The sequence below is a fragment of the Thamnophis sirtalis genome, unplaced genomic scaffold, assembly GCF_051295495.1.
Source record: "Thamnophis sirtalis isolate CommonGarterSnake01/CBP01778 unplaced genomic scaffold, rThaSir2_p1.2 scaffold_8, whole genome shotgun sequence".
Lineage (NCBI taxonomy): Eukaryota > Metazoa > Chordata > Lepidosauria > Squamata > Natricidae > Thamnophis > Thamnophis sirtalis.
Genome location: NW_028261388.1, coordinates 1218783 through 1232993, shown reverse-complemented (window position 1 = coordinate 1232993; position 14211 = coordinate 1218783). Strand labels below are relative to the sequence as shown.

The following is a 14211-nucleotide window of genomic DNA, read 5'->3' as shown; positions in this document are numbered from 1 at the left end:
ACCTCCCCCTTCAGCTCCCGGGTGATGGGATTAAGGCATGATAGTATCGGTCCTTTACCCATCTCGCCACAGGGCACCTGGGAAGAAGCAATGCTCAACCAAGCTTGGGAGTCAAAAGGGCACACAACCTACAAAGTTAGCTAAGTCCCCCCCTCCTCAACCCCTGGGAGTCTGACAACCAATCAAAATACATTTCGTACACAGGAACAGGCAACAGAGAAGTGGGGCCGAACAGAGAGTATAAAAAACCAGGGACTTTCAGCATCTCTGCCTCTTTTTCTTCTTCTCCACCCAACATCTGGAAGCAGCCAAGGTGGCGCAGTGGTTAAATGCAGCACTGCAGGCTACTGCTAGATCAGCAGGTCAGCGGTTCAAATCTCACCGGCTCAGGGTTGACTCAGCCTTCCATCCTTCCGAGGTGGGTAAAATGAGGACCCAGATTGTTGGGGGCAATATGCTGACTCTCTGTAAACCGCTTAGAGAGGCCTGAAAGGCCTATGAAGCGGTATATAAGTCTAACTGCTATTGCTATTGCTATCTGATGACCCCCCCCTTTCCTGTTCAGGAGCTCAAGCCACGTGACCCTGTCCACCATTAAACCATCTTTCCAAGCAGCCTCCGTGTTTCCAGTGTCTTTTCCCCCACTTGGAACTGAACCCAAAGGACATTTCTTCCAACACAAGGAAGGATCAAACAGGAAACCACCATCCAGAGGTTGTTAGGAATATAATCTAACGGTTGGGTTGGCAATATATAAATCATGTAACAATGTTGTACCTGTTTCTTTAAATCATACTGTAAAATGTGCTTGGTTGCTCTTTCCTCAATCGGCCATAAGAGGGAGCCAGAATGACTGTTAGCTCTCTGTTTTGTTAGATGCTGGGCTGATCTGATCGGAGTGTTTTAGAAGCCGGCTGTTAGAAAGTGCCGTGAGCTATTGTAAGTTTTGCAACTGCTAGCAAACTTTGAGTACCAGACTGTTTATATGATACTGGACTATGTTATTTGGATTATCCCTTAACTGAAAGACGTTGATGACTGGCTGTCTTATCTGTGTATGACTCGGACTGTTTGATGGACTCTGATACCTCTATACCAACACTCTGAAAATGCTAATTACTCACATAATTGATGACTTTGAGCTGGAGAGAGGCTGCGTCCAGATCGTAGAGTTCCCCTGAAAGGCAACACAGATGCAAATTTTACCAATTGTGTGATTGGAATGACAAAGTTGGCATGCTCGACACACAACACCGGGTGGCACACATCGCCCATCAACGGTGGGTAAAGTAAAACGAGAAATCAAAGGTTCAGCCAGGTCCACATGTAATAAAAAAACGAGGCAGGTTCCTTACATACGACAGACTGAATTGCACAACGCAGCAAATACGGAGACCGGTGAGGCCCTTGACTTAGGACCACAATTCCGCCTCACATTTCTGTCGCTATGCGAGAGAGTTTTTAAGGGAGCGTCGCCCTATTTCATGGCCTTTCTTGCCACAGTCGTTAAGCGAATCGCCACAGTTCTTAAGTCGGTCGTTAAGCGAATCTGGCTTCCCTGCTGACTTCGCTCCTCGGAAGGTCTCCAAAGGGGGTCACTTAACCCCCACCCCCCACCCCGAGACACTGCAACCGTCATAAATACGAGTCAGTCTCCGAATTTAAATCATTTTGACTGCGGGGAATGCTGCAACAGTTGTGAAAAACGTCGCTTTTTTCAATGCCGTTGTAACTTTGAATGGTCACTAAACCAACGGTTATAAGTCGAGGATTTTTCTGTATTATAACTGGTAAAGTTTGCTTTGTTTCTTGAATCAGGGCTGGGGAACTACGGCCTCTTTGTGGCCTGCGGACTTCAACTCCCAGAATTCCTGAGTCAGTGGAGGACTCTCTGTACACAAAGTTGGTTAGCGATGGTCCCTCCTGCCCGTCAAAGTCTATGGCCGGCCATCTGTCCTTACCGCACAACTGCAGGATCTTGCTGTCCAGCTCGCTGTAGCTGCTCCTGGGGGGCTCCGCAGGTTTGGGCTGGCAAGACTGCAACTTCTGAAGGGTTTGGAGACGCCTGTAGGACACCAGGATCTGAAAGAAGCCATTTGTCAGGGTTCCAAACAGCATCCAAAAGTGAATCAGAGTCCGAAGCAAAGTATTGCTCAGAGTTCCACTTTATGAAGAGAGCCATGTTGGCACATCTGGGAAAACCCGAATCTGAAAGCTTCCAAGTTTTCCCCACCCAGTTGAAAGTTCAACACCTTGTCCCCACACCCACAAGTCCATCACATGGTCCAATCATCCACTGCCATGCTGGCAGCTTCCACCCATCCAGTTCCAGTCAGGTGTGGAGGTGCAGAGACAAAGGATGACCTTGGCTTTCTAGAAAGAATGTTGTTATGGCTACATATCATCTAACCTCCTCCCATTTCCCACTATAGCAAATCCTATTCTACTCTACTCTACTCTACTCTACTCTACTCTACTCTACTCTACTCTACTCTACTCTACTCTACTCTATTCCATTCCCTTCTTCCATTCCATTCCATTCTCTCTTCTCTTCTCTTCTTTTCTCTTTTATTCCTATTCCCATTCCATTCCATTCTCTCTTTTCTTCTCTTCTTTTCCTATTCCCATTCCATTTTATTCTATTCCCTTCCTTTCTTCCATTCCATTGTCTCTTCTCTTCCTATTCCCATTCCATTCCATTCTATTCTATTCCATTCCATTCCCTTCTTCCATTCCATTCCATTTTCTCTTCTCTTCTCTTCTTTTCTCTTTTATTCCTATTTCCATTCCATTCCATTCTATTCTATTCCATTCCCTTATTCCATTCCATTCCATTCTCTCTTCTCTTCTTATTCCCATTCCATTCTATTCCCTTCCTTTCTTCCATTCAATTCCATTCTCTCTTTTCTTCTCTTCTCTTTTCTCTCCTCTTCCTACTCCCATTCCATTCTATTCTATTCCATTCCCTTCTTCCATTCCATTCCATTCTCTCTTCTCTTCTCTTCCTATTTCCATTCCATTCTATTCTCTTCCCTTCTTCCATTCCATTCCATTCTATTCTATCTCAACTCCAACCCTGGTTGAAGCATTCTGTGTAAATGCAACTGGTGTGAACACTTAATGTGCCTAGAAGCAGGCCCTCAAAAGTTAGAACTGATCAAATTACAGGTGAAGCCCTCGATTTATGATCGCCACTGAGCCCCCCCCCCAAATATCTGTTGTTAAGCAGGCAGTTGTGAAGTGAGTTTTGCCCCATTTTTACAACCTTCCTTGCCACAGTTGTTAAGCGAATCACTGAAGTTCTTAACTTAGGAGCTCGATTGTTAAGTGAATCTGGCTCCCTCACTGAATTTCCTTGTCAGAAGGCCTCAAATCACATGATGCCGGGACCCCGGGACCGTCATAAATATGAGTCACTTGCCACTTAACGACCTCCTTGCTTAGCGATGGAATTTTTGGCCTCAGCTGTGGTTGTGAATCAAGATTTACCTGTAATTTCGTTGTTGTGATGTCAGGAGGCAGAAGAAAGGGGGAGAGATTCCTCCCCCCCCCCCACGTTCCCCAAGGATTTTATGAAAGGGGGGGTTTACTTACGTGCTTCTCCAAAGCCCGAAGATTTTGCTCATCTGTGTCGGAAAGTTGCCCGCAGTAAACCTGGGGAAATTAAAGTGAAGAAATCGAAAGAGGAATGGATATACTGAGAGTATGTGCAGAGCACCAGGTGGGAATTTTAAAAAACGACATTGCAAAGGGGGTGGGAAATGGGGGCGAAAAAGCACCCCAAACATTACAAAGCCTATTACAACAAGGGCTGTTCTCAGCCTTTGAGATGGCTGGACTTCAACTCCCAGAATTCCCCCAGCCAGAGTTGCTGTTAGCGAAATGGACAACAGATAACGGTAAGAATTAAAACAAACAAGAATCCAAGCCAAAAAGAAAGAAAGAGAATTTTATTGTTAGCAAGAAAGTCCAGTTGCCTCCTGAAAAAGCACCTTTGGGACAACCATGGCCTGGATGACTGGGAATCTCTACAGAAAGAGAATTTTAATGAATAAATTGTCAGGGTTCCAAATAGCATCCAAAATTAAATCAGAGTCCAAGGCAAAGTATTGCTCAAAGTTCCAATTTATGAAGAGAGCCATGTTGGCACATCTGGGAAACCCCAAATCTGAAAGCTTCCCGGTTTACCTCACCCAGGTGAAAGTTCAAGATCTTTCCCCCCACACACCCACCAGCCCATCCCATGGTCCAATCTCCCACTGCCATGCTGGCAGCTTCCACCCATCCAGTTCCGGTCAAGTGCAGAGGTGCAAAGTCAAAGGATGACCTTGGTTTTCTAGAAAGAATGTTGTTATGGCTACCTATCGTCTAACTCCGTACAATCCCATTTTCCCACCATAGAAAAGGCATTGTAAAAGAATAGAAAGTGTGGCAGGCCAAAGATTCCAAAGAAAAGATGGCTGCAGGAGTGACATAAATTTAATTTGTTCTGTTTTACTTTTTACTTGAATCAATTTAATTCATATTTTAGTTAATAAACAGCAATAATAAAAACTAGTACAACAGGAGCACTAGTTTAATTAATTGAATTGAATTGGGTTTTGTTTTAGTTTATTAACTTCTAATTTCATTGATATTTTAATTTATATATTAAAAAAAATAAACACTAGTGGGATTAAGCCATCCGGGATCCAGAGTTAAGGCGTTAGCCTTACCCTAACCCTAACGCTGCATTTGTAGACCAACCGAGGCCTCCAAGTCATCCTCTAGGGCAGCCCCATGGAGACTCATTGCGGTAGTCTAGAGCCCAAGAAGGGAAGCTTTCCATGGTCAGGAGGTGTGTGATATTTACTTTTACTTATTTTGTTTATGTATCAGACTTCTTAGAGCCGAGGTGGCGCAGTGGTTAAATGCAGCACTGCAGGCTACTTCAGCTGACTGCAGTCCTGCAGTTCAGCTGTTCAAATTTCACTGGCTCAAGGTTGACTCAGCCTTCCATCCTTCCGAGGTGGGTGAAATGAGGACCCGGATTGTTGTTGGGGGCAATATGCTGACTCTGTAAACCGCTTAGAGAGGGCTGAAAGCCCTATGAAGCGGTATATAAGTCTAACTGCTATTGCTATTGCTATATTACACTATATTATATTCTAAGAGCCAAGGTGGCGCAGTGGTTAGAGTGCAGCATTGCAGCCACTTCAGTTGACTGCTAAGCTGCACTTCGGCGGTTCAAATCTCACTGGCTCAGGGTTTACTCAGCCTTCCATCCTTCCGAGGTGGGTAAAATGAGGACCCGGATTGTTGTTGGGGGCGATATGCTGACTCTGTAAACCGCTTAGAGAGGGCTGAAAGCCCTACGAAGCGGTATATAAGTCGAACTGCTATTGCTATTAAGTGCCCCTCTCGCTCACAGAGTGGGACAGTTCTTTCACCCCCATTTCTTTCCCTGTGGACTCCCATGGCTGGGATGAGAATGTGGGTAGACAAGAAGGGATAAAACCAGTGGTAATAAGAGAGATATTCTGGGTTTTTTCTCCCCCCCCCCTCTGTAAATCGAACCAAAACAGCTTGGTCCAAAAACAAAAAACAAAACAAAACACACAGGGCAAAAGATTTAAGGAGCAACTCAAAGATAACCAGAAACCCCTGGTGTGTATGATATCCTGACTGTGATCCATCGATCGATAAGCATCAATAATTCAGAAAGAAACAATCCATCAAAGGTCTTAAGAAACTTGGTTACAAATGGCTCCTTCCAGCCTTTTCTTCCCCGTAAAGCAAAACAAAGAAAAACAGGGAAACAAACCAAGAATTCATTCTGTGTTTCATACGCTGTTTTCCCCCCCTTTCCTGGTGTCCTCCAGAGCAATTTTCACATGCAATCCGTGCCTTTAGAGGGAGTTCTCAAGTTATGACCATAAAGAAGCCTGTCCATCATAGTCGTTAAGTCAGGACGGTTATAAAAGCGACCTGATTTCCTCCCCCCCCCCCGGTTGTAAAGGCACCTGAGTTTCTCACCTCCGGGCAACAGCTGAGCAGAACCTCGTGCCCGTTTGTTGAAGCTTCTCATTGGGAGTCCAAAAAAGGTTTTGATTGCCAAGTGGCTGTGAGCTGCCATCTTGACTTTTTTGCCCTCCCCTTCCCTAAGGACACAATTATAACGTTCTGTGTCACCCACTCAGTTTTCCAGAGATGTTTTCCACCTGCCCCTCCCCGGATACTCACCAGGATAACACAGACCACCGTCCCCGAATTCTTGTCCACCAAAGGATTAATTAACACTGTGAAAAAACGGAGGAGAAAGGAGGAAAGGATTAAATTGAATGAATTTAGGCTAACCTTAATTCGGTCCCAGGCAACTAAAGGGCTAAAACTATCAACTTACAGGCATAGTTCCTGATTTATGGCCATGATTGGAGATCAGAAGTTCCGCTGTTACACGCGGCCATCGTTAAGCGAGTCAGGCGCAATTTTACAAACTCTTTTTGTCGTTAAGTGAATCCGTCACTCTCTTACCTTGCTTGCCGGGGGCTAAGGGGGCAGCCAAGCCGGCCACTGGCTTGCCCTGCAGATCGGCCAACGGCAGGCCGTTACAGGCCACCCTCTTCTGCTGAAGGACGGCATCTCTGGAAGGACGAAAAGGGGATTAAATCAAAAAATAGAAGCAAATTTGGAATGTAAAATCCCAATTCAAGCCCTCGATTTCCAACTGGGAAGAAGAGCCCAATGATGAATGGCTTAAGGGGAAACCCTCCAAGAAAAGAAGGATCCCGGTTTGGTTCTGGGATAAGAGACCACCAAGAGATACCCCAGCCGAAGGGTAGCCTCGGAAGCTGGACAAATATCCCAAAGGAAACCGTGTTGAATGTGCTTGTTGGGTCTTCACAAGCCAAGGTTTGATTGGCCTTCAGCCCTAAGTAGGAACGGCGGAGACTCCCCAGCAGCAATTCCAGAGACAATCTAGTCTAGTGGTTAAAGGCAACAGGCTGGAAACAAGCGATTTCTAATTCCCAACTTAGATAGGGAAGACTTTGGGCCAGTCATTAGGAGACGGTGAGTTCTAGTTCTGCCTTAGACATGAAAGTTGGCTGGGTGCCTTTTGTTCTGACTGAGGGCCAAGCAAACTCCTGGTCCCGACAAAAACCCCTTTAAAAAAAATTTGCTGTGAATTCTGCTCCTTCACATCCAGCGAAGTCTTTCCAGGGAGGATTTACGGTCACAGACCTTATCTGGCTTGGAGAGCTGCCAGGCTGAGATCTGCAGAACTTGGCAAGGAGCCTCGGAGAGTCACGAACCAATGAAGGGAACTCATGGTCTCCTGCAAACTCCACTCCCCTGTTGCTCCTCTTTTATTCCCTCTGGGAGGGGCCATTCACCGTCCACCTGTGGCCTTACTCCCAAGTCGATCCCTGTTCTTTAGCTGTTCCCTTCGTCTGGCAACTCTGTATGCGCACACTGGGAACAGGCTCCAGCTGTTCTTCTGCCTCACTGATGTCCAACTCCGAAGGCAGCTGATAATTGGCATATGTCTCTGTCCCCCTCTCTGCCTCCGACACAGAGCCCTCATCTGAGCCTTCCCCAGACTCCAGGACTGTCCTATCTTCCTCCCCAACCTCCTCACTGTCCGAATGTGCTTTCAGCTCCGCTGGCCGCTGGTGGGCCACAACACCTTTGGCCCAATCACCAGGAGACGGTGAGTTCTAGTCCTGCCTTATGCCTAAAAGCTGGCTGGGTGACTTTGGGCCAATCACTAGGTGATAGTGAGTTCTAGTCCTGCCTTGGGCATGAAGTCCACCTGGTCCCTCTCACATAGCTCAACCTACCTGACAAGGTTGTTGTGAGAGAAGTTCCACAAAGTAATGTATAAAAGTCACGATGTGTCATGGAAGAAACACACCTGAGAAAAAGGTGAAGTTTCCATCCCGCCATCTTGACTTTTTAGCCCCCCCCCCCCACCCAGCTGAAGAGGGAGACCATCTTCTCTCTCTATTGTACTTTCTATTTTTAAATTTTAAATGTTTCTTTTGTCTTGTTGTGAGCCGCCCAGAGTCCCAATGGGAGTGGGCGGCATACAAATTTTATTAAACTCATAAACTCGTAAACTCGTTGTCATTCTCCAACTGAGCTGGCCATTTCTTTCCTTTCTTTCTTTTTCCTCCAAGGTTTTTTTTAAATACAAATTATACATATTATAGGTCTTTTCTTTTACATCTTCTCATTTTTACATCATAGTTTCGTTTTCACTTTCAGCCAAATTATTCCCTTCCACCATTTTTCATCTTTATGGTTATTTTTTTCCTTAATACGTAAACAATGTCTTCCATTGCCCCTTCAAAGTTACACCAAATTTTCATTTCTCATTTTCTCCATTTGTGTACATTAGTAGACTGAAGAGAATAGCAGTAAGATTGTTATCGTTCTGTAATTAATTAAGAAATAAAGAAAGGATATTCTATTGTTAAGGATAGAAGAAAATCTGAAAGAAATGCTCTTTGTGCTTCAATTGAATTAGAGGATGTTTATAGCAAAATATGCCAACGGCCATTTCTATGCTTTCGAGCAGGTGTCCTTCTCTCCCCCCCTCACCTGGGCTAGCTGACCCTAGATTCACCTGAAGCAGTTTAATCCCTTGATCTGAATTGGAACTCGGTTCCTTGGAATCACGAAATCCGACTAGCCGAGCAAAGGGGTATTGGTTTCCCTCCCTCCCCACTCCTTCTGGAGGTTTGTTTTCTCCCCAAAGAATTCCTTGTTCTTGAGAACATCTTGGTTTTGTGTGTGTGTTTGTGTGTGTGTGTGTGTGTGTTTTTGTGTGTGTGTTTTGCTTTCATCCTGTTGGATGAAAAATACCATCCCTGGCAGGTTTTTTTTTTTTTCTGCCTTTGGCCCCACACTCATTCATTCTTATTCTGCTCGGCTGCCTTCACAGATGGGGGAGGAGATAAATTTGGCTCTGATAAGTGAATGAAAAATCACCGAAGCTGGACAGGCTTCAAGGTGCAGGGAAGGAGAGAGAAAGAGAGAGAGGAGGAGAGAGGAGAGGGAGGAGAAGAGAGAGAAGAGAGAAAAGAAAAGAGAGAGAGAGAGGAGGGGTCAGTTTCATAGCACATACGTATATAGAATAATAGAACTGGAAGGGACCTTGGAGGTCTTCTAGTCCAACCCCCTGCTCAAGCAGGAGATCCTATGCCCTTTCAGATAAATGGTTGCCTGGTCTCTTCTTAAAAATCTCAAGTCAACCACAACTTTGAAGGCAACTTCTGTTCCATGGGTTGATTGTTCTCACTGTCAGGAAATTCCTCCTTATTTCCAGGTTGAGTCTCTCCTTGCTCAGATTCCATCCATTATTACTTGTCTGGCCTTCGGGTCCTTTGGAAAAGAGCTTGACCCCTTTCTCCTCTCTGGGGCAGCCCCTCCCTCACATATTGGAAGATGCTCTCCTGTCTCCCCTGGTCCTTCTCTTCCCTAGACTAGCCAGGCCCAGTTCCTGCAACCGTCCATCGTAGGTTTTAGCCTCCAGTCCCCTCATCATCCTGGTTTCTCTTCTCTGCACTTTTTCTAGAATCACCACATCTTTTTTATAGCGTGGTGACCAAAACTGGATGCAGGATTCCAGGTGTGGCCTTACTAAGGCTTTATAAAGTGATACTAACACTTCACGTGGCTTTGATTCCATGCCTCAGTTTATAAAATCCAGAATAGAATAGAACAGAACGGAATTATAGAAGAATGGAATAGAATAGAATTAGAGAAAAATAGAATAGAATTACAGAAGAATAGAACAGAATTAGAGAAAAATAGAATAGAATAGAAAATAGGATAGGATAGAATAGGATAGAATGGGATAGAATAGGATAGAATAGGATAGAATAGGATAGAATAGGATAGAATAGGATAGAATGGAATGTTTATACAATCCAGAATAGAATAGAACAGAACGGAATTATAGAAGAATAGAATAGAACAGAATTAGAGAAAAATAGAATAGAATAGAAAATAGGATAGGATAGAATAGGATAGAATAGGATAGAATAGGATAGAATAGGATAGAATAGGATAGAATAGGATAGAATGGAATGTTTATACAATCCAGAATAGAATAGAACAGAACGGAATTATAGAAGAATAGAATAGAATAGAATAGAATTAGAGAAAAATAGAATAGAAGAATAGAACAGAATTAGAGAAAAATAGAATAGAAAATAGAATAGGATAGAATAGGATAGAATAGAAAATAGAATAGGATAGAATAGGATAGAATAGAATAGGATAGAATAGGATAGAATGGAATGTTTATACAATCCAGAATAGAATAGAACAGAACGGAATTATAGAAGAATAGAATAGAATAGAATTAGAGAAAAATAGAATAGAAGAATAGAACAGAATTAGAGAAAAATAGAATAGAAAATAGAATAGGATAGAATAGGATAGAATGGAATTCTTTATTGTTCAAGTGTGATTGGACACACAAGGAATTTGTCTTTGGTGCAGAGGATGCTCTCAGTGTACACAAAAAGACAAGATACATGAGGAAGGGAAAAAGGCAGGCAGGAAGGAAGGAAGGAAGGCAGGAAGGAAGGAAGGAATAGAGCACGAGGGAGGGAAGAAAGGAATAGAATAGAGAACAGAATTGAATTCTTTATCGGCCAAGTGTGATTGGACACACAAGGAATTTGTCTTTGGTGTAGAGGATGCTCTCAGCGTGCATAAAAAGACAAGATACATTCGTCACGAATCGTAAGGGACACCACTTGAGCACAAGTTTCCTTCTTCACACCAGACCTAAAACAGTCCTTAGGTGAGAAGAGCCAAAACCAAATCACACCTTGGGCAGTTTCTCCTCTTATAATAGACTCTCTGCTCACCTGTGGTAGGGAGAATAATCCACGCCTGGTTTCCCCTTCTCCTGGACGAAGGGCTTGTTAAAAAGAAACCTGCTGTTAAGATTTATGGCCAGAGTCCATTTGGCCTTTTAGAGGTTTTTATAATGAAGCATAAAACTGCTAATAAAATCCAGGGCATTTGCATTTTTTGGGGAGAAGAGTTTTACAGATGGAAACTCAGAGAATGGAAAGGACCTTGGAGAACTCCCAGGCCAGCCTTCTGCCTGGGCAGGAATCCACCACTTTACTAGGTCCAAAATACTGTTTAAACCCTCCATCAAAGGGGCACCGATGTAAGAGAATATATGTAGTTCAGTTGAAGAGACTCCTTCATCTCACAACACACACGCAGAGATTCAGCCAGCGTTTCAACTGGAAGCCGTGAGCATCCTCGTTCGAAGCCAAATCTAAAAATCCTAGGGAATTCCTGGAACCCGGGTACTCAGCTAAACCAACCATCAATAGGAACACAGAAATAAATCACATTTACACAGCATTCAAAGGAGACAATAGAAAGAGCGAAGGAGGAAATCAAAAGATCAGAACATATTCTCTCCAGCAGCCAACACCCAGATAAGCAGGGATTAACCCCAGACAAATGATCAAGCGGAAAACAATACTCTAATCAAGGCACTATCAAAGGAAGAAAAAAATAACAACCACAGACTCCCACTGGCAAGGCAAGTCACCAGAACCGGATGCTGTACTCCAAGTGTGGTGCTTACTAAGGCTTTATAAAATGGTACTCACACTTTACGTGATCTTGATTCTATCCCTCTGTTAACGCAGCCTAAGATTGTGTTGGCTTTTTTGTCAGTTTGTCCACTAGGACTCCAAGATCTCTCTTGCAACTACCACTGTTGAGCCAGGGGTCACTTATTCCCTACAGATAGTCCTCAACTTACAACACTCACTTAGTGACCTTTCACAGTTAACAACGGCACTGAAAAATGTGACTTATCACCATTTTTCACAGTAACGATCTTTGCAGCATGATCAAAATTCAGGTGCTTGGCAACTGCTTCATACTTATGACCGTTGCTGTGTCTCGGGGGGGTCACGTGATCCATTTTTGCGACCTTCTGATGAGCAAATTCGACAGGGAAGGCAGATCCGCTTAACGACCGTGTTAGTAATTTATCAACGGCAGGGATTCGCTTCAACAACCGTGGCAGGAAAAGTCGTAAACTGGGACGAAACTCACTTAACGAACGTCTCTCGCTGAACCACAGAAATGTTGGGCTCAAATTGTGGTTCTAAGCCGAGGACTGGCTGTACTGTGATTTTTCTTGCCTAGGTAACAAAACGGTACTTTTCTCATGATTGTATTTCACTTTCTTCGTTCAACTCTGTCAAAATCTTTCTGGATCTTGAGCCTGTCTTCAGATACACCGATTCAAGGAAGAGGCCGGCCGATTAATGAAGTAGGACGGAGTAACCATGAGAAATGGAGAATGAAAGAATGAAGATTACCCATCCCGTAGACAGTAAAAGATGAAAAACAACAACAGCGAAGCCCGTTAGGAATAAGATTAAAGATGCTTAAAATAAATATGAAGCGGGAACTTTCCTAGATCCATTTGGGATGAGGAGGCACTGAGCATCTGTTAAGTGGAGATAAGAAATTGCAGAGACAGTAAAGGAATTATTTGAATTAATCTACACCTTTGGCAACAGATGTTTTTTCCCTACCAGGGAAGTGAATTGATCTGATTGAATTTGACTGAAGTCGATTGAACGGAAAGAATTGGGCAACAGGAAGAATCAAGAGATGAAACACGCTAGAAAATTAAAAATAAATAAATCCTCATATCCAGCCAAGGGTCTTTCACAGTTAAAGTAAGGAATCTAATCTAATCTAATCTAATCTAATCTAATCTAATCTAATCTAATCTAATCTAATCTAATCTAATCTAATCATCTAATATGTACTTGTACCTTTGGATTTTTCCTGCCCAGGTGTAAACCGTTTCTTTTCTCGGCGCCTTCAAGACTTCAACTCCCAGAATTCCCCTGCCATCCATGCGCCAGAGTCGGGAAAGATCTGGCATTGGTGCTCCACTAATCTAATCTAATCTCTGTATGAAGTTTCTCCCCCAAACCAGCGTTTACATTTCAGGGCTGAAAAATGGCCAGTGTAATTCTAATTTGTATAAAAGGATTGCAAGGATGCAGGACATTTTCTCCATCTTATTTTAGCATCTCTCCTGGAAAAGCATATATAATTAGAGTGAAATCTCATGGAGAGAGAGAGAAAAAATAAATGTGTAAAAGAATAATCCAGAAGGAGCTAAGAAAAATCCCAAAGGTGGCTAGGATCCAGCCTACATTCTGGGTCATGTGTTCTGACCCCCCTTCTTCGCTCGTTCACAGACGACAGTCAGACAGACTTAAAAGGAAATAACTTTATCAGTCCTGGCTCACGCTGGCTGCGAGCCCCAAAATAAACATAAATAAAGTATCTGGCAAAAAGTTTACGCAGCAGAATGCAAAAACAAAGATCTCTTACAGCAAAACCAGGTTTACAGAGAGAAAGCAAATCACTTCTCCAAGTGTCTCTTTGAATCAGGGTTACAGAAAGCAAATCACTTCTCCAAGTGTCTCTTTGAATCAGGGTTACAGAAAGCAAATCACTTATCCAAGTGCCTCTCACAAACAAACCACGACCGATGAACCACGAACGATGAACGAACGACGAACGTTGACTTCTGCAACCAGGGCGTTTCACCATCCGTCCTTTTATCTCCAGAAGACCACACTAACGAGACCCAGCTGCATTGTTATTCCTGCATCCTGACTCAACTCACAGCAAACTTCTGCTGAGTGAGTCACAACAGTTATGTCACCCTTCTTTCCTCCCTGGGAGTTAAAGTCCCTTTGTGGCTACGTAGCAATTCTAAGCTGCTTCCTCTTTTGACTCCTCCTCCTAGGCAATTGTAACGAATGGAACAAAATGAATGGTCTAATTGTGAGTGACCTTTTGATTCTTCAGCCCCTTCCATGGGGATTCCTGTCCCATCTCCAATATCGTATAGGTGGTCCTTGACATACGGCCACAATTGACCCCTAAATTTCTGTTACTAAGCGAGATGGTTGTTAAGTGAGTTGTGCCCCATTTTACAACCTTCCTTGCCACAGTTGTTGAGTGAATTACTGCAGTTGCTAAATTAGTAACACGGTGGTTAAGCGAATCTGGCATCCCCATTAACTTTGCTTGTCAGAAGGTCGCAAAAGCGAATCATGTCACCCATTTGCGACCTTCTGACGCTACGCTGGCTGGGGAATTCTGGGAATTGACACCCGCCAGTCTGGAAGTGGCCAAGGTTGG

General features: G+C 43.7%; 1 protein-coding gene across 1 annotated transcript in view; it reads right to left on the bottom strand.

The window, feature by feature from the left end:
• Nucleotides 1-1125: 1125 nt before the first annotated feature.
• The window catches only part of PDE2A (phosphodiesterase 2A), a gene marked incomplete at its 3' end in the record, with an annotated part of 47250 nt that continues 34164 nt past the window's right edge, over nucleotides 1126-14211 (bottom strand). The window contains 5 exon segments of the mRNA XM_087722012.1: nucleotides 1126-1177; nucleotides 1962-2082; nucleotides 3595-3654; nucleotides 6223-6278; nucleotides 6514-6623. Of these exon segments, the coding sequence (XP_087578138.1) occupies nucleotides 1126-1177; nucleotides 1962-2082; nucleotides 3595-3654; nucleotides 6223-6278; nucleotides 6514-6623 (399 nt within the window).